The sequence below is a fragment of the Zootoca vivipara genome, chromosome 12 (assembly GCF_963506605.1).
Source record: "Zootoca vivipara chromosome 12, rZooViv1.1, whole genome shotgun sequence".
In the NCBI taxonomy this organism is placed as follows: Eukaryota; Metazoa; Chordata; class Lepidosauria; order Squamata; family Lacertidae; genus Zootoca; species Zootoca vivipara.
The window spans coordinates 57,232,148-57,258,898 of record NC_083287.1 but is presented as its reverse complement, the minus strand read 5'-3'; the positions used below and the strand labels follow the sequence as shown (position 1 = coordinate 57,258,898).

Genomic DNA, 26,751 nt, shown 5'->3' with positions numbered 1-26,751 from the left:
AAGGACTAAAGGAATATGGCAGGCTGCCAATTGTGTAAGCAGCTCTCTCATAATCCTGGCTTTATAATAAAAGAGAGCCTGCTGGGAAGAGGGGAGCCCTCGAGTCAAGGGCCTGCTTTCTTGCATGGGAGCCTAAAAGCTGAGCAGAAACCACAATGCATTTAAATACTCACCCATGTGGCAGCCATTGCTCGTCTCCTCACGAAGCTTAGCCTCCCCATTCTGGGATTCCTCCACCTCTTGTTTAAGCCACAAAGAAACATCGACTGGAGCAGCGGAGCAGTCTGAATGGGAAAGATAAGAGGTTGCTGTGCATCAGCTGATGAACACTGAAAACCATGCACACACGACAACCTGCTGGTCACAAACTTGAGGTTTAAACTCTGTGTTTCATTATACAACCCAATACATTCCAATCACTTTCCTAACCAGGTTCCCATGTAAGAAGTCTTCATTTTCTAACCATCCCAGCACTGTAACAGGGCCCATGTCACATTCTGAAAATGCCCAGGCTTTCCAAGCAATCTTGCATGTACAAATGTACCTCCTGGTGGGAGGTTCCGGTTTCCGCCTGCAGGAATGGCGGACCTGTTTTCCATCTCTCTGACCTTCGTAAGGAATTTGGCGGTTGCTAGGGGAGTAAATGGCAACCCCCTACCCTCTCCGGGGGTTACGGAGAGGGGCCGCTGGCCCGCGATGCCCCCAGACCCACTCCGACTGTTTTTGGAGTGGGGGGAGCTTGGGCTGAGCACTTACGAGGGCCAGGACTCCCGGACGCTAATCTGCATGGCGGGGATTTCCATGGTTAAAGAAGATAATTAGGCTTAAATCTATGGACATACTTCAGAAGGAGGGGAAGAAGCGCTGTTTACTGCTGAGAAATTTATGCTGCTGAGGGAGAGGAGTCAAAGATTGTACAGCATCTGGAAGAAGGATTGATGGGGACGGAGCGATAAGGGAAGTGAGTTTTTATTTTTATTTTCTTCATATTGTTGCCTCGTACCTTCCCGGACGCGATGTCCTGGCTTGTTTGGAGTGAAAGAGAAGCAAAAGACTGTGTGAGTTGAACTTTATAACTGTTGTTACTGAGCATATTTTTTAAAGATGTGGAGTTGCCGAGGAGAAAAGCCCCCCCCCCCTAGTCGGACGGAAGGAGTCTTGGACGCGTTCGGAGGATTTATGAGCTGTGACGCACTTTAAATTGGAGCAGCGACCTGAAGCTAAGTTCAGCTATAGGGCAAGGAGATCCATTAATTTACCAAGAGTTTATGGTTTGATGTTTGGGTCTCCTGCCTGGAAAAGCTGTAAATTCTATAATGATTGTAAATCTTCATGGCTATGAGAGGAAACGAAAGTGATTTGAGTTTTTTAAGATGGCGCTGCTTCGTGCTGCTTCGACGCAACAGGGAGCTCCATTAAGAAGATTTATGGGGAGGCTGGACTGATTAACTCACACAGGAGAAAGAACATCTGTGAAACTTTGTTTGATATTTATCTCAGCAGCTGGGAAACAATCGGATGAAAGTGGAAAACATCTATGTGACTGTAAGGGGAAGATCTGGATTATTATGAACTTGGAGGACGATTTGAACTTTAGAAAAAAGACGGCAGTGGACAGTTGCGAGGAATTCCCAATTTCTTGAAGCATGGGAACCCAAATAAAAAATTCTTTAGATGATTTGGCATAACATTCGGTTTGATTGATATATATATGTGTATAATTTGAAATATTGAATGTGATATAATTGGTTTTAATTGGAAAATTAATAAAAATATTTTTTTTTTAAAAAAAAAAACAAATTGCCTGGTGGAATAAGATGGCTTTCCAATCTGGATGCAAGAACTTCCTGCAATTAAAGGGGTATCACCCAGGACCAAAAACGGGCAGGAGATTATACACACTGCTGCAAAAGGTGCAGGAGGACAAACTCAACGTCATGGGCATACAAGGCCACTTCTTCAGATACAAAAATTAATATTTGTAACAGGAAAGAAACATGTTTTTGCCAAGTATGAAGGTTGTTGCAAAAGCACTACAGGCATGAAGCATATGAGGCAGCAAGAAAACAATCAACGTGCTGGAAAAGGTGCATCTTTTGCAACACAAATATCACTTCTGCTCCTCAAGCCCTCTAAGTAAACAAACACCTTAAACTGTAACAGGTGGATTTAACATGTGGATTCGTTTCCATACTTTGAGTACAACTAAAGTGCAAGTGAGGAGCACCCAGCCCAATGTCCCCATGCATTTATTTATTTATTCATTCATTCCTTCATTCATTCATTTAGATTAGTTATATTCCACTTCATAGCCAAAAAGAGGCACTTTCTATTCTAATAATAATAATTCTAATAATAAAACCACACTCAAATCCAGTAAAAGAACAGGAATTACACAATGTCCATTACAACTAGGATTACTCAGGCAGCATTTCCTGCCCTCAACTTTCTTCTTTCCTGGTGTCATACCAGGGGAAAAGCTCCCACCAATACTGTATCCTTTGAGGCAAAGGAATGGGGCTGAGGAGCTGGATCTCACCCACATTGGTCTACAGGCTTCACTTGCAAGTCATAACCACATGCTGCCAACACAGCCAGTGGCAAAGGTCGAACGAAATGGCAAGATAACATCTCTGTTACGATGAGGCAGCAAAAGGACTCTCTGCTCTGTGTTTCGGAGGCCTCGGAGGCCTGCTAACGCACCTGTGTCAAGTTGTTCAGGGACACCACTGCCTTCTGAATCTCCAAGTTCTTTCTCACACAACTCTTCTCCCTGCTCAATCCGAGTCAGGATCTCTGGCTTGGCGACGGCATAGTCTGTTCAATTGATGAATGGAAAAAGAGGAGGTCATTATACGCCATTCACTAACAAAAGGCTCAGAGAATTGCGAAGGCTGTTATCCAGAGTCAGACCACCAGTCTATCTAGCCCAGTATCATCTATTCTGACAAGCAGCAATTGTCCAAGGTTTCAGCAAAAGAAACCTTTCATAGCTCTGCTACCAGAGATCCATTAAAAAATATCTGTAAGATGAACTAACTGGAGCCCCTCCCCCCAAAAAAAATGCAAAGTGTGCAGTCTACTGCTAAGCTGCAACCTCCCTCGAGCTGAACATCAAACAGCTCTCACGATCAAGAATGGGTGTGTTTCAAGGTGCAAAACTAGCCAAAATATGGCCGCTGCCCATGAGTTATCCATCCCCACTTGGTGACCACCAGATGTCTGGGACTACAATTCCTATTATCCTTGACTACTGGTCATACTGGCTGGAGCCAATAGGAATTCCAGTCCGAAACATCAGAAGGGTAGCAGGTTGGGGAAGGAAGCTACACACTTTCTAATAGGCTTCGCTGCGATCCAAATCCCTTATCTGTCATGCTGGGGGAAGGGAGGGGAGTGTTGGATGGGGCAGATGTCTCCGCCCCCACCCCCCACCAATGACTCCACTGGCTTCCTCCTTGCTTCATTTGCCAAGAGTGCATACGACCCACCAAAAACTGGGCATCCCAGGGGTGGGAGAAGCTGGATACCAGTGCCACACTGCTGTGACTTGATGCCATGGAGCCCAGCTGCTCTGCCACTTCTCCCCAGCTGTGGATTTCCTGAACCAAGCAAAGGGTTGGACAGCATGGCCTATAAAACTCTCTTTGGAGCTATGAACCCATGGTAATGGCTCAGAAACTAACAAAGGGGTCCAGTGGCAGGTTCTCTGCCTGAGCAGGGGCTTGAACACACTCTTCCATGACAACAAATGCCCTTATTTTCTTTTTTAAATATACACACGTTGCAGATCATCAGAGAGAGGCCTCTCTTATTCACTAAACCACATTAGCTCTCAAGATACTGATAATGATCACCCAAACAAGTAAGAACTTTGAGCCTACATCCCATTATATATCAACTCAGGGTTTCTTAAATCTCACCCAGAGAGACCAACATCTCATAGTTGCTTTTCATGACTGTCTTGTATAACTCTTTCTGCAACTCATCCAGGTCTCCCCATTCCTTCTCGTTGAAATGGACTGAGAGGTCATCGAAGGTCACTGGAACCTGGAACAACAGAAGTTAAAGCTCAGCACCCTCTTGACTCCCAACCCAGCCGGCCTAACTGGTAGGCAAGAAATGTTACTTGATGGTGTTGGAACAATCACTTTCTACATAAAAAGAGGCTGTCCTTTGGTGCACACATGACACTAAGCCAAACATGAATGAGCAGGTGTATCAGTGCACAGAGCAAAAATCACAGCCACTTCCTCTGCTACTGGGAACTAAGTCAGGGTTTGGCTTGATATTACATATGAACCTGAGCTTGTGATTAGTTGTAGCTTAGGTTTGTTCTTGGCCTACCACTTGTGATCTGTCTGTGGGTGCAAACCACAAGCCCATGTTTGCATGTAACATGAAGCCAAAACATGGAGGAATGAAGCAGCATTTCTGTGAACCAGCACACTTACTTGTTCACACTGAGCTTAGCTTTAAGTGCTAACAGGACTATTGTTTTGTCTGAAGCAGACAAAAGCATCTTGTTTTCAAGGCCGCACATTTTGGCCACTGAGATAAAATAAGTTTGTTTCCAAAAGTTCTCAGCATCCTGCAGCCCCACTGAAAACAGTGTGAACTGCCAAGGAGAGCTAAAACATCTGCAAAACATGTCTTATTCAGGAATACAGATGTGGGGAACACTGGGATAGCAACTTTCTGTTTGGTGCTGTGACCCAAGGAAAATGAAGAACCTCTAGCACTCTCACAGAAAGCTCAAGGAGGCAGCCAGGAAGAATTTGGGGGGAGGGGGGCATTAGTAGTGAATCAGAGCCATGCATTCAGTACAAAAAAAACCCCGGCATGCTTACTTTCATTGAGTTTCTGGTCCTCATTGCTGGGGGAAAAGGTGAGGAAGCCATCTGCAAAAAGTCTGAAATGAGCTATGGAGGAGAATTCTGGATAGACTTCAAATAACTACAAGGTTGTTTCATAGTTGGGTTTTAAAATATTTTTCATGGCTCCAAGTTCTTCCTGGCAGCCCAAATAAACTGTTTGCATCTATAGCACTTGAGTAATTTGCATAATTCCATGCAGTAAACATGAATGTTTGCTAGCTCTGGTAGCAGAATGTTTTGTACTTACTTGCATCAAAGCCTTCATTATAAACCTTCAGGTGCCAACCAAGCCTTTGGCTGATTGCCTTTTGTGTATTTTATATTGCCATATTATGTTGTGAACTGCCCTGAGATCAATGGATGAAGGGCGGCATACAAATTTAATAAATGATATTAATAATACTCCTAACCTTGGGCGTTTCTCCCTTCACACCAGGGGGGAATCTCAGGATCCAGAAGTTCCGATTCTTCAGCAGATTCTCCACATTCTCCAGTCTTTTCTGGAGCTGCCTGTACCCCTCAGTTAAGGTCCCCAGTGCAGCCCACTTGCTCTCCAGCTGGTTCTCCATTTCTGTTGAGGTCTTTTGACTGGCCCCCAGCTTCTTCTCTGTTGACCCCACCCTGCCCTCCAAGCGCAGCAAGCGCATGGTGTGGTTGTCCACTGTTTTGTCGATGGCCTGGATGGCAGCCACCGCCGCCCACATGGAAGCCTCTGACGTTTGCACCTGCATCTCCCGCGTGGTGGCCTGCTTGAGGTTCACAAGGGACTGGAAAGCCAGGAGAGACCTTGGCTCTGCATCACACTCCATAGCCTGCTTTGCGGAGACAGAAACCCAAAGTCAGCGGCCATCTTGCGTTTCAGATGACACCTGCTGCATTCAGAAAAACCCTTCCCACCATAGCTGCCAAGTTATCCCTTTTTTAAAGGGATTTTCCCTTATGCTGAATAGGCTTCCTCGCGAGAAAAGGGAAAACTTGGCAGCTATGCTTCCCACCTCCTAACCCCATTCTCTCCTTCTGAAATGTCAGTGGCAGCAACCTATTTCGGTCAGACAGTAGCTTGGGCAAAATGGGTGCAAAAATACTGCCATTTAAGTGGTAATTTTGCAAATACTAAACCAGGCACCCCCAAACTGTGGCCCTCCAGCTGTTTTGGCCTACAACTCCCATGATCCCTAGCTAACAGGACCAGTGGTCAGGGATGATGGGAATTGTAGTCCAAAACATCTGGAGGGCCGAAGTTTGGGGATGCCTGTACTAAACAAGCCCAGTGAAGGGTTGGGAATCGATACATACAACTGGCAGCCTGATGAAGAATCAAGCTGGGCGACTGCTCCGCCCCCACCTTTATTATGGACTTTAGCCAATATGAGACAAGAGACAAAATGCAATTTAATTATCGTGGCTACTGCGTGAGTCACAAGTGAAGCTTCTCCCTTTGTGACCTTTAACTGCATTTGTCTTTGTCCTCACTTCTTATGTGGTGATCAGCAGCAACTGAAGCAATGCAAGAAAGGAACTCTGCCAGAGTCTTTTTCCATGGTTGTTACTGGATGTGGGGAGGGAGAGTTAAAGGAGTGCTGGGAAAGGGCCATAGCTCAGTGGCAGAGAATCTGTTTTGGATGCAAAAGATCCCTGGCAACTCCAGTTAAGGCTAGAGGAGAAACCTGTCCAAAATCTTGGAGAGCCAATGCCAGTCATTGTAAACAATACTGAGCTAGATGGACATACGATCTGACTCCATATAAGGCACCTCCAGGTATTCTTTGTCTGTGCATCAGCTCACACAGGAGCAAGTGCTTCTGCCCTTGATCAGTTCAAATTGCATCACCCATTGAGAAATACTTGCTCATCTCAGTGTGCTTTCGATAGCACCAGAACAATACACTTTTTTCATTCAGGACATGCATATTTTAACAAGCTGGCTTGCATTTTGAGAGATTCACTGAAATATCAAAAGTAGTGTCTTTAGATTGAATTATGGTGCTGGAGGAGACTCTTGAGAGTCCCATGGACTGCAAGAAGATCAAACCTATCCATTCTGAAGGAAATCAGCCCTGAGTGCTCACTGGAAGGACAGATCGTGAAGCTGAGGCTCCAATACTTTGGCCACCTCATGAGAAGAAGAGAAGACTCCCTGGAAAAGACCCCGATGTTGGGAAAGATTGAGGGCACTAGGAGAAGGGGACGACAGAGGACGAGATGGTTGGACAGTGTTCTCGAAGCTACCAACATGAGTTTGACCCAACTGCGGGAGGCAGTGCAAGACAGGAGTGCCTGGCGTGCTCTGGTCCATGGGGTCACGAAGAGTCGGACACGACTAAACGACTAAACAACAACAACAACAACAAAGTGTCTTTAGACAGTGTTCCAAGTCCATTGCTTCCAGGACCCCTACAGGAAAGTTCCTCCCTGGCCAACATCTGTATCTGACCCATTTGCTGCCCATCAGCAAATTGCACTTGGTGAGTGAAACTGTAGCAGGGATGTGCTTTTTACCCTGTGGTACCAGATGGACTTTTGCAATCAGGTGGCATAAAAATATTGAGCGGCTGGAGGGAATAATTTATCCTGCCACATGACGCCTACCCTATACCCTTCAGCATTTGATAATAGGAATGCCAGGGACTGGCCCTGAAAAACAGGGACATGTGGAGGCTCTGGTGCTACCCACCCCACCTCATAAAAACAAACAAACAAATAGCATCCTAGACCTGCGATTTTCCTTTCCTTTTCCTTAATCTGGGACTATTAAGGAATTCCCAATCTGTCCCCCCACCTTTGCCTCCTGCTTGCGGGTGCTGAGAGCTCACTGACTAGGCATTGAAATGCCCTTTTATGTGTGGGGTTTTGGGGAGGGGTGCTATTGTTTATATTTTGATTATATATTTTGTGCTTTTCTATTTTCTATTTTTTGATATTCTGACGTTTACAAGACATCTGAAGGCAGCCCTGTTTAGAGAAGTTTTTAATGACTGATGTTTTAATGTATTTTTAATCTTTTGTTGGAAGCTGCCCAGAGTGGGTTTCCCCAGCCACATGGATGGGGTATTTTTATTATTTTTATTATTATTATTATTATTATTATTATTATTATTATTATTGTATTCTGCGAACCGCCCTGAAACTTCCGGGTATCTGAATATTTTTTTTTTTTAAAAAAAGATAGAAATGTAAAATTCAATAAAAATATTTATTTAAAAAAAAGCGACCTCCGGGTATAGGGTGCTACATAAATTCAATAAACAAATGCGGAGGGTCCTTCCTCGTTTTCACGGGGGCTTCCCTCGTTTCCCTGAGGCGAAAAGGGAGGCCTTGAGGGACTTGGAGGGGGGTGGAAATGAACAAAGCGGGAGGGGCGACCCTCCCCTCTGAGATTTCTGAGGTAAGACCAGGAGAATCTGTGGGGGGCGGGTCAGTCTTTCTCCTTCCCCCTGCTTCCCCCAAGGCCTCGCGTCAGGTGTGTCGCTCCTCCCGCCGCCGCCCCCCCTCCCCACCGTCCGCTCCACCGAGCCTCACCTGGACAGGCGCCCCCCCAGCCATGGCTCCGAAGAGAGACAGACAAGGCGAGCGGCGCTCGGAGGCAGCGGCGGTGGGGAGGAAGCGGCGGAGGCCGAACTGCGCACGCGCACTGCAGCCGCAGCGCCTACCCAGCGGGAAGCCGAGGAGACGGAGTGCGCGCCGGCTACGCATCGCGAGACCGGCAGGCGGCAGCTTCCGCTTCTCCTCAGCGCAGCGCCGCCAGCGCAGCGCCTTCCCTTCTCAGTTTCCGGATGGCGATTTTTTTGCGCGGGAAACCGCCGGATTCCGAGCTACTACAACTCCCGTCATGCCCTGCCGCCGGCCGCGCCGTAGAAGGGATGATGGGAGTTGAAGTGCCGAGCGGCCCCGGGGCGGGCGGCCCCCTGAGAGCGTGGCTGGCTATGGGGGCCATAGCTGCCAAGTTTTCCCTTTTCTCGCGAGGAAGCCTATTCAGCATAAGGGAAAATCCCTTAAAAAAATGGATAACTTGGCAGCTATTATGAGGGCGCTCTTTCTTTCTCCGCCCCACAGAGGTTTTCCCCTGAACTCCGGGCTCGAACTCTTCCGTTCTTATTTATTTAATAAAAATTGCATACAGCTTGTTGTTGAGTCACTTCAGCAGTCATTTTTACTTTTAATTAATTTATTTTTAATTATTTTTAATTTTAATTAAAATTGAGGTGCCCTTCCAGCTGTTGCCGTTGGCTACGGAGTCCCTGTGATGTCACTATCCAATATCTGGCTGCGGCTTGTCAACATCTGCCAAATAGGCTTCCAAAAGTGAATGGCAACCAGTTTGCATCCACAAATATCCATCAGCTTCAAGCTTGCGGCATCCACCTCTGTTCAAATGCCAGCGCCGTCGGCTGCGTTAGAGAGTGGATGATGGGAGTTGAAGTTCCGTGCGGACCCCCTGACGGCGTGGCTGGCTAATGGACGCGCTTTCTTTCTCCGCCCCACAGAAGTTTCCACTGAGGGGAAATTGCCAGCAAAAACTATACCTTGTCATGAATACGCTAGCTCCCAGCTTAGGAATGCAGCCGGCAGCAGACCGCAGTTTGCAACCGACGGGATCAGATTTCTCTCAGAAGGCAGATGCAGACTCCCCCAGATTGTGACTGTTGAAAGGATTGTTTGCCTCTGTGATATTATCTGACTCCTTGTTCTAATTTGGTTCGTGCAATTTTGATTGCATTGTACTACCGTATTTGTGACTCCATCATATATTTTCTGTTTAAGAATTATAAAAAAATATACATGCTACTAATATTATTATTAGCAGCGTGTTGCCTGTCATTGTTTAGTTTGTGTAATTTATAAGCCTGTGGACTCCACTTTTTTGGGTTCCCCAGCAGTCACCACCATGACCAACTAAATGTATCTTAAATATCACAATGGTGTGGCTATTGGGGGGGGATTCCCTACTACAGCTATACAGAACAATGGACCCCCCCACATATCCCAGTGAGTTAAAGTTACTCGAGTTTGTCCCAGGATTTTGCAGTTACTCTTTTATGTATGTTCAACAACAACAACAACAATAATAATAATATTTATACCCGCCCATCTGGCTGGGTTTCTCCAGCCATTCTGGGCAGCTTCCAACAGAATATTAAAAACACGATAAAACATCAAACATTAACAACGTCCCTAAACAGGGCTGCCTTCTAACAAGGCACTCCAAAATGAAAAGGTTACGCACTAGGTTGTTTTTTAAATTTTTATTTTCATACCGGTAACTCCAGCAATGCTTTAAACTCGTGTGTCAGCTCCACAGCAAAGAGGTTACAGGAGATTCCTGCAGTGGAAATTAATCCCAAACCGGGGACAGGGGAACAGCGCCTTTAAGTCCACCCAGAATGTGGCAGAGAAGCTACCTTCCAGTGCCAAAGCAGATGTCGAGATGGCCCCCCAAAGGACTCTCAACCAACATCAACCAGCCCCACCGAGGGTATGGCTTGCTATATGAACTTTACGCTTCTCAGATGGGGAAGGAGCCACCAACGCAGCTTTAAGGGCGGCAAAAGCAATGGTCCCAGAGTCAGTCCTGACCACGGGCCATGGGGACTGGGCTGATAGGAGTTGAAGGTCAACCTGCGGAGGAAGGAACCCGCAGGAAAGCCTTTCATCTGATTATGGTGTAAGGAGCAGGATTCACAACTTCAAGGGGACAGCGGAAGACGCCACAGCCACAAACGGAGCTTAAGGAAGCGAGCCATGTTCCTATTTATAAAAGGCATAAGGAAATCTTCCAGAGGTTGAACGTCCCGTAATATGATCACGGACCGGGGGGCGCAAGGACAACAAGACTACACAAAGAGCACAGCAGCCAACCTGTTTCACCCAAACTGCGGCAAAACATCTCCTTGAACCCCTGCTTTGGAAAGGCAAGAGCGACTGTGGCAAGGGCAGGACCAGAACCTCTGAAGTCCGGGATGGAGAGCGGGATGAAGACCTAAGGAGGGACCCAGAAAACTGGAAAGCGGGCAGGTTAAAGCTGGCACACATCACAGATCCACAGGGGATCACCTTTGCCAGGGTGGCTGCCCCTTTAAGAAGACCCCGATCCACCTCTGTGGGGCAGGGGGCAGTGGCAACCACCTAGTGAGGAGCTCTAGGGCCTCCAGTAGCCCAGAAGCAGCAGGCATGGAGGAAACGGGCTTGCTGGGGGGGGGGGGGAGAACAGAGGAGGCAAAGCGAGCCATCCGTTCTTGGCAGCTGTGGAAGGAAGTGGCATTGCCAAGAGGTTTCCTTGGGGATGATTTGAGGGGGTCATACACACACCCCAAGTGTACTGGGTTCATGCCTGGACCCCATAGGCCACTGGGCATTCAACGTGCCACTCTAGGGGGCTTCAGCAGCTGTCTTCGAGGAGAGGCCCCAGAGCTGGCCGCTGCAAAAGTCACTGAAAAGGCCTTCCCCTCGTTTGGGTATTTTGCGGGGATTTGTGCCTGCGGCCCTGGGGGGGAAGAGAGCGGAGGCTGCGCCAAGGGCCAAACCTTCCACAGAGCTGGATCTGCTGTTATCAACAGGGGTTCACGTCTCAGCGCTGTTGCCTTCCCTACTCATCCCTGGGCGTTCAGCACGTGCCGCCCCCCTGCAAGACGGGCAGAAATCTAGGCAGGCACCGCTCTGCCGGGGGAGTGTCCCTCAGGCGAGCAGAGCCCGAGAGAAAAGAGAAAAGTTTGCAAAAAGGAAAAGGAACCGGGGCTTATTGAGGCCGCAGAAATGGAGGAGGACTGCAGGGGGAAAGTTAACAAGGCCCTCTCCACCCCCCCCTGCCCAACTGCTTCCACTGATGGTGTGTGGCGGGCGAGGGCCACAGCTTTGCCACACCGCAAAATCCTAGCTGGGCCCATCTTGGCCAGGGAGAGAGACACCCCTCCTTCACAACGAGAGGCTTGGCCATCCCAGGAATGCTGCTCCACTTTCTGAGCCACTAGAAGGACTGAGCGGTGCAGCAGACCTGCAGTTTAGGCCCTGGGGAATACGTCCTGGAGGTTTGCACACAAGGGCAGGAAAACGCACAGACGGGAGCCCGAGTGACTACCCCCACCTTACCGGGCTCCGCAAGGCCTCGCGAAGGCTGTTGGAGGCTCCCAGGGGGGGCGGAAGACTTAAACCCCAGCACAGGAAAGCGGGGCAAGGAAACCCAGCAGGGGAAAAGCTTTTTCGGCCCGCTGCCACCTTGCTTGCCAGGCTCGGGGAAAGCCACGCCAAATCTTGAGCGTCCCTTTCTGCTTGCTTCTCTCCCCCCCCCAAGCTTGGCTCTCCGTTTAATGGTCTGTCTTCCTGCCACCTGCACAAAGCCGCAAGCAAAGTTGCGCGGGTCTCGGGGGAGAATGCCCCGTTTTCTCCCAAGAGAGGGATCCCCGACTGCCTTGCTGAGCTCAAAGGACCTGCCAGGAGAATGCTCTCTGTGCCTGTTTGAGGGCTGCCCCCTCAATGATGGCGGGTCGAATTCTCCCGCCTCAGGCCCTCAAGTCCCCTGGGACTCGCCCGGCGGTGTTGCACCTCTTGCAGTGGAACAGGCGGGCCCCGCTGGGCATCAAGGTCCCTTTGTAGGACAGCCACGACCCGCAGGTGTGGCAGCGCCGGCTCTGCATGCGGCTGTGGTTCTCCAGGTGCTCCAGCAGCAGCCCCTGGTGCACGAAGGTCCGGTCGCACTGCGGGCAGCGGAAAGGCCAGTCGTCCGAGTGCATGCGCCGGTGGGCGGCCAGGGCGGCCGGGTCAGTGAAGTAGACGCTGCACTCCAGGCAGGGGGCGGGCGGGCCGGGCGCGGGGGACTGCTGGTTCTGGTCAAAGGCAGCCGGGCCGGACTTGCTGCAGACGGAGCAGGGCAGGGCCCAGTCGGCCGAGTGGACGCGCTCGTGGACGGCCAGCGACTTCTGGCTGGAGAAGCACAGGTTGCACTGGGCGCACGGGAACTGGGCGCCGGGGGCATGCGTCAGAAGGTGCTGTGAGAGCTGGCCCTGGAATGCAAAGCTCCGGTTGCATCCCGTGCACTGGAACTTCCGCTTGCGGCTGTAGGGGTGGTCGGCGGAGGCCGTCCGTGGCGAGCCGTCCGCAGCACACATGTCGCACTGGAAGAGGTTGCCTTCTGCCGCTTTTCGCTTGGGGTCCTCTGTTGCGTTGGGTGGGGCGGCTGACTTCTGGTCGGTTTCCTCCTCCTCCTCTGCGGTCCTGCACGGCGTCCGGCGTCCAGCTGGGGCGAAAAGCAAACCACCTTTATGAAAAGGGGGCTGGGCAGGGGCAAGGAAGTGTCTCCTGAGGCTCACAGGAAGCTGTTAGATCATTGGGTCCATCCTGTCTACACTGGCAGGCAGCAGTTGTCTGGGGTTTCAGACAAGGAGACATTCCCAGCCCTACCTAGAGAGGTCACTGGGGGCTGACCCTGGGACCTCCTGCATGCCAAGTAGAGGCTCTACTGCTGAGCTCCCCTAAAAATAAAGCAAGATTCTAGTCCTCATTGTTCTAAATCAAGGGCTGATTTAACAAGGAGTCAGAGTGTTGCTCCATGTAGCTCTGTATTGTCTACAGTACACTGACTGGCAGCAGCTCTCCAGGGTCCCCCCCCCCACCTTGCCGAGAGATGCCATTGGGCATTGAGCCAGGAACTTCCTTGAATGTTTTCGTTTCTTAATAATAATCTTACTCTTTTTGCAAACTGCTTTGAGGTTTTAACACTTGAAAAGTTGAAATCACAACAGGACTAAAAACAGATTAAAACAAGCACTTGGGAAGGCTTTCCTAAGCAAGAATGTCTTTAGCAGGTGCCAAAAAGGGTACACAGCAAAGGCTGACATCAACAGGCAGGGAGTTCCAGAGTTTAGGTGCCGCCACACTGAAAGATTGAGGGTCTAGCAGGATGTGGGTCTGCCTGAAGAATGCTACGGACTGTTAGTAAACCGCAACATCTCCCCAACAGCACTATTCTATGCCGAAAACTAAAAGGCCATCCTCCTCTCTGCGAGGGGTTGGACTAGATGACCCTCAGAACCCTCCTGACTCTACGGATTCTATGATTCTTCCCAAGCCAGCCCTCACCTGCCGGAACCAAGACCTGCTGAACCTCGATGGGCTGTTCCTCCTCCTCCTCCTCTTCTTCTTCCTCTTCTTCTTCTTCCTCCTCCTGTTTAATCCAGGCAGGAACAAGTGGCCCTGTGGATGAGAGAGGAGACAAAAGTTGGTCATCATTCCCCAGCAATCTTTTCCGCCCCCTGCTGCCCCCCCCCAAGAATCCAACCGTCATTTTACCGACGGGAAAAGGCCAACATGCAGAAAAAGTCCAACAACAGCAGAGGTTGCGGACGAATGTCATCCCACACTGAGCTGCTTTTCTGTTTATCAAATTACTTTAAAACAGGGGTAGGCAACCTAAGGCCCGTGGGCCGGATGCGGCCCGATTGCCTTCTTAATCCGACCCTCGGACGGTCCGGGAATCAGCGTGTTTTTACATAAGTAGAATGTGTCCTTTTATTTAAAATGCACCTCTGCGTTATTTGTGGGGCACAGGAATTCATTCATTCCCCCCCCCCATATAGTCTGGCCCCCACACAAGGTCTGAGGGACGGTGGACCGGCCCCCTGCTGAAAAAGTTTGCCGACCGTTGCAGAAGACCATTTAAAAGCAGAGCCCAATTAACCGTGGTGGAAAGGAGGTGTTCATAACTGCCTGCCTAGGGCTGGCGAAGTACAGTAGGCGTTTAAAAGTCGGGCGCAGAAGGCGCCTGCTGAATCTCTAGTGGCGGGGAGTTCCGCAGGACCAGGCCGACAATGCTCAAGGCTCCATTTCTCAGGGTTGTCAAACGAGCCTCGCCAACCCGAAGAACAGCCAAGGGCGTTGCTGCGGGTGGTCTGTTCTTGGTGCTCATCCCAGGGCCCAGACCCAGGAAGGGCTCCTGCTTCTCTGCCCAAGGGGCCCCAACATTCACCGTTGCCGGGGCTCGCGGGAGACGGAGGCTCTTCCTTGATGTGGATTTCCTCCTGCTCTTCCTTAATCTGCGGCCCCGTCTCGTCTTGAACAATCTGGAGTTCTTTGGGAAACAAAAGGAAATTATACCCCAAATGCTTTTCTCTGTGAATCAAAACTAAACTAAGCCCCCCCCCTTTTTTGGTATGGAATTTGGGGGAGCCTCTGACCCAAAGTGCTGCTCAGAACCAGGGTGGATAAAAAATCAAAGATTTTAAAAAAATCGGATTTTTTAAATTCAAATTGGATTTTTAAAATAAAATGCTTTTGGAGGAAAGATCTTTCTAAAGGTAGTTTTCTACTTAAGTTACATTATAGTACAAAGGCTATTCATCAGGAAATAAGGATTTGTCCTAAGTTTTTCATGTATGCTAAAACTCAATCTAAGGTGGGTTTTTGAAAAGAAATTGTTTAACTACATCGGTTAAGAAACATGGATACATATGCTATAATGTTGTTGTTTTAGTTGAATAAATTGTTTAAATTGTTATTAAGGAAATGATTGTTTTTCTCCTTCCAATAAAGTACAGCAGAAAAATAACTTCAAATGTAAACAGTTAACAGTTAAACCTCACAATAATTTCATAATTATTGGTCTATGTATTTCTAATAGTATAACCAAATCAGTAATTTTTGATATAACTGTAAAAACTACTCTGAAAAGTTGTTATTCCAAAAATGAAACCTTCATCTGGTTGTAAATATTAAGAATACACCAGCAAGAATGAATCTTTCTGTAAAAAAAAAAAAGAGATTTAAATCAAGTCTCACTGACTAGCCAGACTTTTAGGAGACATCTGAAGGCAGCCCTGTTTAGGGAAGCTTTTAATGTTTAATAGATCATTGTATTTTGGTATCTTGTTGGAAGCCGCCCAGAGTGGCTGGGGAAACCCAGCCAAATGGGCGGGGTATAAATATATTATTATTATTATTATTATTATTATTATTATTAAGATTTAAATTGTGATTTAAATCAATTTGATTTAAATCAAATCCACCCTGCTAAGAACCTTTGAAGAGCCTGCTGGATGAGGCCAGCGGCTCATCTTGTCTGGCACCCTGTTCTCACTGTGGCCAGCCAATTGCCTTTGAGAATCCCACAAGCAGGATTCGAACACAAGAGCAACTCTCCCCTCCTGGTGGGAGTTGTAGTTCAACCACATCTGAGGGCACCAGGTTGGTGAAGGCAGAATTGATCACTCGCTTGGTAGATATGGTCACAGGTAAAGGTAAAGGGACCCATGACCATCAGGTCCAGTCGTGACCGACTCTGGGGTTGCGCGCTCATCTCGCATTATTGGCAGAGGGAGCCGGCATATGGCTTCCAGGTCATGTGGCCAGCATGACAAAGCCGCTTCTGGCGAACCAGAGCAGCACATGGAAACGCCGTTTACCTTCCCGCTGTAGCGGTTCCTATTTATCTACTTGCACTTGGACGTGCTTTCGAACTGCTATGTTGGCAGGGGCAGGGACCGAGCAATGGGAGCTCATCCCATCGCGGGGTTTCGAACCGCCAACCTTCTGATCGGCAAGCCCTAGGCTCTGTGGCTTAACCCACAGCACCACCCGCATCCCTTATGGTCACCTGTATCCCTGCACAATTCCTCACTAAACACCTGGTTAGGCTCATCTAAACACAAATGTTTTTAGTTGGCGCTGGAAGGAGCACAGTGAAGGCGCTTGCCTGATATCAATAGGCAGGGAGTTCCAAAGTGTTGGTGCCTCGCAGGTAAATAACACCAGCATTAAAACGTCGACACCCTCAGTTGAAATATGCAGCGGAACTAACCCATGAGAAAAGAACAACAGAGCCATTCAAATAAGGGGCTCGGGGTGTGAGATCAAGGGATCAAGAGGACTCACCCAAGTCGGGGTCGATGGCGAGGTTCATTTCTTGACTCTCTTCTGGGTCGTCAAAGGGCCTCGCCTCTTCCTTGACCTCTTCTCCATCCCAGGAAGAAGCATCTGTTGCAGCGATCGGGGATCCTGAGCCCAGGGAAAAGGAGGCCAGCCATGACCTGTTGCCCCTCACTTAGCACATCTCCCATGCCAAAGAGCATCCCTACACAGGCACTCGCTGTAGCGTCAGGAGGGCAAGACGACCAGAACCGCCACTCAGAGCGGCTGGAACTTGTGTATGTGCTTGCTTTTTTCCTCCTCCAGACCGTTCCCTTTTCCTCGTGTGCTACGTCCCAATTCTGAGATTCCTTAATGGCAGGACAGTGGTACCTCGGTTTAAGAACAGCCCTGTTTACGAACTATTCGGTTTACCAACGTTGCAAAACCGGGAGTAGTGTCCTGGTTTGCGAACTTTACCTCGGTCCAAGAACGTAATCCGAACGGTGGAAGGGCACTGGCGGCGGGAGGCCCCCTTAAGGGAAAGCGCGCCTCGGTTTAAGAACCGTTTCGATTTAAGAACGGACTTCCAGAACAGATTAAGTTTGTAAACCGAGGTACCACTGTACATAAAAAAATACGATGAGTCTTCCGTACTGGATCAGACCCATCTAGGCAAACAACACCCAGGTTGGTGGCCATGACTGCCCCCTGCGGCAGGGAGTTCCACAGTTGCGTGAAGAAGGACTTCCAGTCTTTAGCTTTGGGGAATGCCCCTAGCTGGATATCTCTTTTGTCTTGCCCATGTGTTTTCATCCCCAAACAGTAACATTGCCGTCAGGAAAGTGGAGAGGGCCACTTAAAGGAGAAGGGGCTTGATCCCTCATCCCCACCCCACCCCACCCCACCCCACAAACCTACCTGGATCCACTGGCAGCTCCTCCGCCTCCGAGTCTCCCAGGTCCTCCACACGGGGCTCCTCCCCTCGCTCAATCTGGGACAGGATCCTGGGCTTGGAAATGGCATAGTCTGGCCATGGGAAAAGGAGAGGCAGTCAATCTCATTCAGAACAGGGTGGTGGGGCTTGCACAAGGAGCAGAAATACCAGGGGGGAGGATCGGGGGGCGGGAAGAGGATCGGGGGGGTGGGGCGGAATGCACATTAATTGGAATATAGAAGCAGCATGCCCCAAAGCAGGTGTGGCACAGATTTGATTAGTTTTATTATATTCCTATGCCACTTTTATAGGACGTGGGTGGCGCTGTGGTCTAAACCACAGAGCCTAGGGCTTGCCGATCAGAAGGTCAGCGGTTCGAATCCCTGCGACGGGGTGAGCTCCCGTTGCTTGGTCCCAGCTCCTGCCAACCTAGCAGTTCGAAAGCACGTCAAAATGCAAGTAGATAAATAGGAACCGCTACAGCGGGAAGGTAAACGGCGTTTCCATGTGCTGCTCTGGTTCTCCAGAAGTGGCTTTGTCATGCTGGCCACATGACCTGGAAGTTGTACGCCGGCTCCCTCGGCCAATGACGCGAGATGAGCGCCGCAACCCCAGAGTCGTCTGCGACTGGACCTAATGGTCAGGGGTCCCTTTACCTTTACGCCACTTTTAATCCAAACATGTACTTCCTTTTAAATGTTGCTTTCCTTTGTTCTTGTTCTTACTGCGCACTTTGCAGTTCCGTTCTGCATTTTCATGCCGTGAACCGAGACCTTGCGATGAAGGACGGTACGCAAATTTGATAATCATTGGAAAAATAGAATGGCCTTCAAAGCGGCTTACAAGCAACAGGAAGCGATAACACAAACGCACATAACACAACAGCACAAAGACGCCGTAAATCGTTTGGGAAATTTAAGAGGGGAAGAGAGGCGCCGTCCGTTCAGAAATCCCGCCTGGGTGCCAAAGCTCTTACCCAGCGACACCAGCATCTCGTAGTTGCTCCGCATGACCCCTTTGTACAGCTCCTTCTGCCCCTCGTCCAGGTTGGCCCACTCCTGAGCGTCAAAATGGACAGAGATGTCGCCGAAGGTCACCGGCACCTGGGGTGGAAAGCATCCCAAAGGTCAGAGCGCCCGTCTCCATCCGTCGCGTCCAGAGATCTTTCCCCCTCCACCCACTTTGGATGCTCAGTGAACTGTTATCTTCCACCCTTGAACAGGGGCATAGGAAGGGGGGTGCAGCCCGCCCCAGGTGTCATCCCTGAGGGGGTGACAAAATAGCACCCCGCCGGGGGGGGGGGGATTACCGCAGGGCTGGCCTGCAGCGTGCCTAAGCCAAGCGACTCTCCTGAAACGGCAGCGTGGGGCTTGCATCCGCCAGACAGACTCCGTGGGTCACTTGCCCCGGAGCGGCTTGCTATGCCCCTGCCCTCGAAGAGCTCTTCATTCAAGGAAACAAACCGCAGCTCAGGACCAGGGGGTCTCAGCAACTCTTCCAAAGAGGTCTTGCCCCAAGGAAGCAGCTGCGAAAACTGAAGCCTTTCCATCGCTCTCTAAGGCTCCTTGCCCAGTTCTTTCCCCCCCGCAACCTAAAGGTCGGTTGTCTTGGCGCTCTTTGCTCCACCCTCTTCATACCTCTTCTGGTTCTGGAAGACAGGAGAGAGGCAAGCTGGTCGCAGCAGCAGCAGGGGGAGACTCCCTGCCTTCTCCCACAGGCTGCCAACACACAGCTTCCGAGTTCGGACTGCCACAGCCTCTTCCTGCTCACCAAGCTCCCAACACTTCCTCCTCCTCCTCCCAGTCTGCTCCCTCCTTTCCCTCTGGCCACCGGCTCTGAGCTTTCATCCCCTGGGGGCTCCCTTGGGGGTTCCCTGCATCCAGCCAGTGCATGACAGGTCAGGACTCTGCCCCATTTCAAACAGCAGCGCTAGAATACCAAAAGCTAAAAACAAAGAAGGGATCATTGTTAAAAAGTAAATTAAAGTCCGATGGAACGTTTGAAAATCCATCGCAACACAGATGGTAAATAAGGCGTGGCATTATGAAAGCCCTTTTCTTCCAAAGCAGAACGTTCCCAAAGGCCTGTCGGAATAAAGCTGCCTTCACTTGCAGGCGGGAAGGAGAACAAGGGGGGACTCCAGAGGTCCTCTAGTCCAACCACCTGCAAGGCACGAATCACAGCTAAAGAAATCCTGGCAGATGGGCAGCCAACCTCTGTTTAAAAAATCTTATGTTGTGTTGGAGGGGATGCCAGGAAACTGGGAATTATGTTCACGTGTGGTGGGGGTGTACAATTTTTCTGGCAAAGGGTGTTAAAGGAGAAAACAGAAATCACTAGGTTAAAGCTGACTGAAAGTCCAGAGGCGGCATTATTATCAATTTACGATGGGGTGGAAGGTTCACAGGCTGTGAAGGACTTGCTCACAAATTTATTGACAGCTGTATGAGCTATTAAAGCTAGAAAGTGGAAGGGGCAAGCAGAATATAAAATGGAAGATTGGTATAAAGAGGTGTGGGATACAGCTATTAACGATAAATTAAGATGCGCCATTAAGGCAAGACGGGGAATGTGTACGGTAGGAGAAATTATTTTGAAGAGATACGGAGGGTGTTTGTAGAATTTATACTGTTAAAACAGAAAGGGGTCAAACCATCGCAAGAGATGTTGAAATTTTGGGACGTTGGATAGTTACAACGGAATGGTCTCGGCGGTGGGTGCACATTTTTATTCTTATTGATTTATGATTATTAATTTGTCCAAAAATAAATAAAAATAAACCTCCCGTGAAGGGCAGTCCATCACCTCCTGATGGAGTCCATTCCTCTTCCCGTCAGAAAGTTCTTCTTGACGTTTATTTTGGAATCTCTAGGCCCAACCTACCTCACAGGGCTGTTGTGAGGATAAGAGGGGGTTTTGTCACGTAAGCCTCCTTGAACTCCGTGGAGGAAAGTTGGGATGCGAAAGTAATGAAGAAGAAGAAGAATCGCAGCGAAAGAGTCTCTGTATAAAAGCCTCCAAGGAAGGAGCGTTCAACACATATATTCTTGTAGTGCAAATTAACCTGGCTGGGACAATGTTACCTGAGGGATTTCTCCTTTAGCGCCCGGAGGAAGCCTCAGGATCCAGAAGTTCCGGTTCTTCAGCAGGTTCTCCAAGTTGTCCAGTCTCCTCTGGAGTAGGCTGTTCTCCTGGATCAGGGTCCCGAGCGCAGACAGCTTGCTCTCCAGCTCCTGCCCCATCTCCGCCACCACCCTCTCGCAGCCAACCCACTTCTGCTCCGCAGCCACCATCCTCCTCTCCAGGCCCTGAAGTCGGGCGCCATGAGAAGGAAGCGCCGTGTCCTCCACGGCAGACCACGAAGACGCCTCCGGGACGAGCTCCTTCCTATCCCCGTTAAACGTGGCCTTACAGGGCGCCGCAGGGCGCGACGGCAGCCGGCGGCAGGATTCTGAAACCTCAAACTCCATGGCTTGCTCTGCAAGGGTGGAGGAAATGGAATCAGAAAACTGTAGAGTTGGAAGGGACCGCAAAGGTCATCCAGCCCAACCCCGTGTGATTTCAGCGCTGGACAAGAATTGAGCCTCCAACATTATCGGAGAGGCATTATAAGGAATGCCTTTCGGAGGTCGCTTACCGGAAGCTGTGAAATTTCACCGCTGGGGACAGGGTCCTGCGTAAGAGTCGCTTGCCAGGTTTCGATCCCCCTTATCAGAACCAAAACGCCAAAGCTGGAGAGACGTGTGCCGCGTTGGAGATGCCCTTCGCCCTAGGAAAGGGGGCTTTGGGGGAAAGCTTGCAAGCTGCCAAGAGGGAAGAAAGCCAAAAGCTTAGGTGGCACCCTCCCTTAACAAAGGTGTACCCCAAACAAAGGTGTCTTGTCTCTCCCTCCCCCTTTCAAGCCAGGGCAGGGCAAGGCTCTTGCTGCACCCCCAGAAGCATCTTTCGAAAGCAGCAGAGCCCTCAGCGCCTTCGCTGCACCCCCCAAAATAAACAGCAGGAATCTTCCCTGCCTCTCTTCTGCTTTATCCTAAGGCAGGGGGTCAGCAAACTTTTCCAGCAGGGGGCCGGTCCACTGTCCCTCAGACCTTGTGGGGGGCCGGACTATATTGGGGGGGGGGGAATGAACGGATTCCTATGCCCCACAAATAACCCAGAGACGCATTTTAAATAAAAGCACGCATTCTACGCATGTAAAAACACGCTGATTCCCAGACTGTCCACGGGCTGGATTTAGAAGGCGATTGGGCAGGATCCGGCCCCCCAGGTCTCAGGTTGCCTATCCATGTCCTAGGCATCCGCAAGGGACCCCCAAAGTGCTTTGCTGCACCCCAAGGCACACTGAAATGCAACTGCCTAGCCCTTCTGCACCCCAAGGCACCCTGAAAAGCAGATGATCAGCCCTTCTGCACCCCAAGGCACCCAGAAAAGCAGATGATCAGCCCTTCTGCACCCCAAGGCACCCTGAAAAGCAGATGATCAGCCCTTCTGCACCCCAAGGCACCCTGAAAAGCAGATGATCAGCCCTTCTGCACCCCAAGGCACCCTGAAAAGCAGATGATCAGCCCTTCTGCACCCCAAGGCACCCTGAAAAGCAGATGATCAGCCCTTCTGCACCCCAAGGCACCCTGAAAAGCAGATGATCAGCCCTTCTGCACCCCAAGGCACCCTGAAAAGCAGATGATCAGCCCTTCTGCACCCCAAGGCACCCTGAAAAGCAAATGATCAGCCCTTCTGCACCCCAAGGCACCCTGAAAAGCAGATGATCAGCCCTTCTGCACCCCAAGGCACCCTGAAAAGCAGATGAACAGCCCTTCTGCACCCCAAAAAGCAAATGATCAGCCCTTCTGCACCCCAAGGCACCCTAAAATGCAACTGGCCGGCCTCTCTGCGCTCACCCCGCATCCCTTTGCAATACCCTCAGCCCGCCCCCAGTCGCTTCTCTCCCGCTTTTGTCACCCGCGTAGAGCCCCACACTTGCCTTGAGTCCGTGGGGCCGGAACTGCGCATGCTCGCGAGGACCAGGCCTGGGCGAGGAAGCCCAGTGAGCGACTCCGCACCGCCACCTGCGGGCCAGGAGGAGAAGCGCAGGGAGCCGGCCGCCGGAGGTCTACGCAAGCTTCCCGCTTCAGCGGATTGGCGAACAGGGTGGAAGTATTTGCATAGACACGCCCCCTTCCATGTACCCCCCCCCCGCGGAGATCCCTGCTCTATCGGGAGCTGTCGAACTACAACTCCCATCATTCCTTTCCATGGGCCGCGTTTGCTGGGGCTGAACGTTGCTTATCTACGGTTGCATTTATTTGTTGCATTTAGTAGCCTGCGTGGTTTGTGGCATTTAATGACATACGTGGTTCTTTCCCCCCCCTCGCTCCTCATTTGATCGCACAACAACCCCGCGAGGTAGGTTAGGCTGACGAGGCGGGGATTGGCCCGGGATCATCCAGCGAGCTTCAATGGTCAGAAAGTCCTCGATCCCTTATGCATTAGACAGGGAAACACTTTTGCCCAAAACACACCTCTCCCACTAATTATTGCGTAACTGCGGCTTAAGACTCAGGCTTAACCCTCTCATGGTACGGTAGAGATGGAAGGGGTCCCAAGGGTCATCTAGTCCAACCCCCTGCACTCACAGATAAAGATCCCCTGACATATGGCCATTCAACCTCTCCTTAACAGCCTCCACCGCTGTTTTCGAGGGCCCACCACTTTCTGAGTTGGTCTGTTAAAGGGCTCTTGCCGTCAGAACGATCTTCCTCAAGCTGGGTCAGAATCTCCTTTCCTGGTACTGTATTTGATTCGGCTGGTTTGCGTCCTGCCCTGTGGAGCAGCAGAAAGCAAGCTTGCCTCCATCTTCCATAAAACATCCCTAAAGACTCCTGCAGATGTCTATCACGTCACCTGTCAGCCCTCATCTCCACTGGAGTCAAGAGATGTGTAACTCCATTCACACATATTTCATTCAGTTGGTTAGTGTGGTGCTGATAGCGCCAAGGTTGCTGGTCGGATCCGTGTATGGGGCAGCTGCATATTCCTGCATTGCAGGGAATTGGATTAGATGATCCTCAGGGTCCCTTCCAACTCTACGATTCTGTGATTTTTTCCTCCCTTGATCTGTAAGTTCCTTGGGGCAGAGACTGGACTTTTTTTTTTTTTGCTTCCGTAAAAGCACTATTGTAACAGACCGATGATGCAAAGCACAAGTCAATGTGTGCATGAGGCCGTAGTTGCAGGTCCCAGTCGACCGGAACCAATTGTTGCAAACACATTTCTGCTCCTGCATGCAGAGAGACGGCCAAGTTCAGTAAGGGGACTGCAGCCAACGAACGCTTCTGCCGTAATAAGTGTGCTTGTCCTCAAGGTACCAGAAGACCCAGTTGCATTTGAGCATGAAGATGAGCCCTGTGGCTGGATGGCACCCCAAAGGCCTGTCGAGCTCTGGCAGCAGCCCACCAGGAAGGCCTGTCAGAGCAGGGCTACTACCGTAGTAGAGCTGCCCCGCTAAAAGCCCTTGTCAGAATCAAACAGCATAGAAGAGAGATCCACTAGGTAAGTTGAGCAGGCTGCTCTCTGCTAGCAAATCCGGCTCCTCATAAATGCTGCTGCCTGAAGAGGGATGTGGGCTGTCACTCATCCAGATGGACAGGACCACTTCCTGCCCTCTCCACCTGCCTCCACATCTGCACCTGTGTTCCTGAGAAGCGTCCGGGTTATAGTTTCGTTGAATGAAACAAGTCAAGGTGGTGTGACTTTCTATGGCTTTGCCTTAAAGCAGTAGGGGGAGACCAGGCAGGCAGGCACTGGCCTTTCTTGTGCTTACTCTGGCAGCCGACTGCCCGGCACCAAAGGGGAGCCCTTTCACCATGCAGGTACGGCGGCGCCCGCTGCTGCCTCCCAAGGTGACTAAGGTGCTGGCCTCACATTCACCTTTGGCCATAAGGCTGGGGGCACCCTCTTCCCAGGCTCCTGTGGGTCAGGGCGAGGCGGCACCTCTGTTTAGGGCAGGGGAGGCAGCTCAGAGACCAGGGGCGGCAGCAGAGGCTGCCCGGAGGACTCCAAAGGAGAGGGGAGAGGAGGCAGGAGGCTGAGGGAACACTGCACAAGGGAGGGTGTCTGAAAAAGGGTGAGATGCTGCCAGCTCCACAGGCAAGGGGTGACCTAACTGCTCCTGAGCCCCACAGGAGTGCCGCAGAAAGGTAGTTGGTCAAGGGAGCCGTAAGGTACTACACTTGGGCAAAAAAATTGAAAGGCACAAATACAGGATGGGAGACACCTGGCTTGAAAGCAGTAAATGTGAAAAGGATCTAGGAGTCTTGGTAGACCACAAACTTGACATGAGTCAACAGTGTGATGCAGCAGCTCAAAAAGCCAAAGCAATTCTGGGCTGCATCAATAGGAGTATAGCATCTAGATCAAGGGAAGTAATAGTACCACTGTATTCTGCTCTGGTCAGACCTCACCTGGAGTACTGTGTCCAGTTCTGGGCACCACAGTTCAAGAAGGATACTGACAAGCTGGAACGTGTCCAGAGGAGGGCAACCAAAATGGTCAAAGGCCTGGATACGATGCCTTATGAGGAACGGCTTAGGGAGCTGGGTATGTTTAGCCTGGAGAAGAGAAGGTTAAGGGGTGATATGATAGCCATGTTCAAATATATAAAAGGATGTCATATGGAGGAGGGAGAAAGGTTGTTTTCTGCTGCTCCAGAGAAGCGGACGCAGAGCAATGGATTCAAACTACAAGAAAGAAGATTCCACCTAAACATTAGGAAGAACTTCCTGACAGTAAGAGCTGTTCGACAGTGGAATTTGCTGCCAAGGAGTGTGGTGGAGTCTCCTTCTTTGGAGGTCTTTAAGCAGAGGCTTGACAGGCATATGTCAAGAATGCTTTGATGGTGTTTCCTGCTTGGCAGGGGGTTGGACTGGATGGCCCTTGTGGTCTCTTCCAACTCTATGATTCTATGGTTCTAGATATGTGGAATACGCAGCTTTGTTTCCACTCCCTATGACCCAAAAAGGTTGAAAACTTCTGCCTTAAAGTACTGTCTGCACACTTTCTAGGACTTGGTAAAATAGGATCATAGAATTGTAACGTTGGAAGGGACCCCGAGGACCATCTAGTTCAACCCCCTGCAATGCAGAAATGTTTGCCCAACATGGGGCTCGAACCCACAACCCTGACATTGAGAGTCTCCTGCTCTACAGACAGGCATTCAGTTAAGGTTTATTCAGAGTTAGACCCATTGAAATCAATGAGCATGACTAAGTTAGGTCCACTAATTTCAGTGGTTCCACTCGGAGCAGAACTCAGTTGAATGCCACCCTCATTAATTGGGGTGTCCTTGGCGGTGGTGCAAACTTCCCCACTGCCAGAGCCCATAACAGTGTGAGCGGAAGACAGTATGGCTGGTGATACTGCAAGACAGCCCCTCCACCCCTTTGGGAAAACTCGACGAGTTTTCAGTCTCATGCTGAGGATGATACAAACACTGCAGGGTGTACAGATCGCAGAAGTGCAAAACATAGAATTGGGCTCAGAATTCTCCTCCTTCTTTAAAAGAGTCTTGTCCCTGTGGCTGCAAATATATCCTTGGAACTTTGTGATCTAGCAAAATCTAAAAAAAACGGAGCGCTAGTGAAATAAGATTGCCAGTGGTTATTGCCAGGTTATCACAGGGATGATGATAATGATGATATTTATACCCCACCCATCCTGCTGGGTTTCTCCAGCCACTCTGGGCGGCTCCCAACAGATTAAAAACAGAATAAAACATCAAATATTAAAAACTTCCCTAAACAGGGCTGCCGTCAGATGTCTTCTAGAAGTCAGATAGTTGTTTATTTCCTTAACATATGGAGGGAGGGCGTTCCACAGGGCAGGCACCACTACCAAGAAGGCCCTCTGCCTGGTTACCTGTAACCTCGCTTCTCGCAGGGAGGGAACCGCCAGAAGGCCCTCAACGCTGGACCTCAGTATCCAGGCTGGATGATGGGGGTGGAGACGCTCCTTCAGGTATACTGGACCGAGGCCGTTTAGGGCTTTCAAGGTCAGCACCAACACTTTGAATTGTGCTCGGAAACGTACTGGGAGCCAACGAAGGTCTTTCAA

General features: G+C 50.2%; 2 protein-coding genes across 4 annotated transcripts in view; both read right to left on the bottom strand.

The window, feature by feature from the left end:
* The window catches only part of LOC118092204 (zinc finger protein 282), a 28,665-nt gene extending 20,173 nt beyond the window's left edge, over positions 1-8,492 (bottom strand). For 2 of the 3 annotated variants that reach the window (XM_035130026.2, XM_035130028.2), the window contains exons 1-5: positions 8,397-8,491; positions 5,288-5,692; positions 3,924-4,050; positions 2,704-2,817; positions 174-284 (exon numbers count right to left, since the gene is read on the bottom strand). In XM_035130026.2, coding sequence (XP_034985917.1) covers positions 174-284; positions 2,704-2,817; positions 3,924-4,050; positions 5,288-5,692; positions 8,397-8,420 — 781 coding nt within the window. In that variant the 5' untranslated portion in view covers positions 8,421-8,491. Of the gene's footprint in view, positions 1-173; positions 285-2,703; positions 2,818-3,923; positions 4,051-5,287; positions 5,693-8,396 lie in introns of all 3 variants that reach the window. The other variant, XM_035130027.2, reaches the window with a different exon arrangement.
* Positions 8,493-10,533: 2,041 nt separating this feature from the next.
* LOC118092244 (zinc finger protein 398) lies at positions 10,534-22,770 on the bottom strand. The gene is made up of 8 exons (XM_060281071.1): positions 21,281-22,770; positions 20,727-21,121; positions 18,620-18,746; positions 17,628-17,735; positions 16,734-16,856; positions 14,833-14,934; positions 13,891-14,060; positions 10,534-13,183 (listed from the first exon to the last, which is right to left on the bottom strand). Exons 2-8 carry the CDS (start codon positions 21,111-21,113, stop codon positions 12,371-12,373), a joined length of 1,830 nt encoding a protein of 609 aa, XP_060137054.1. The 5' UTR covers positions 21,114-21,121; positions 21,281-22,770; the 3' UTR covers positions 10,534-12,370.
* Positions 22,771-26,751: the final 3,981 nt, after the last annotated feature.

What these genes read in the sequence shown, in the direction of transcription:
- LOC118092244 (XM_060281071.1), bottom strand. Translation starts at nt 21,113, where the DNA reads ATGGAGTTTGAGGTTTCAGAATCCTGCCGCCGGCTGCCGTCGCGCCCT. An exon ending in CTAAAGGAGAAATCCCTCAG is followed by an intron (nt 18,747 to 20,726) that starts GTAACATTGTCC and finishes TTTCCACCCCAG; the next exon opens with GTGCCGGTGACCTTCGGCGA. An exon ending in GGAGCTGCCAGTGGATCCAG is followed by an intron (nt 16,857 to 17,627) that starts GTAGGTTTGTGG and finishes CCCTGGGCTCAG; the next exon opens with GATCCCCGATCGCTGCAACA.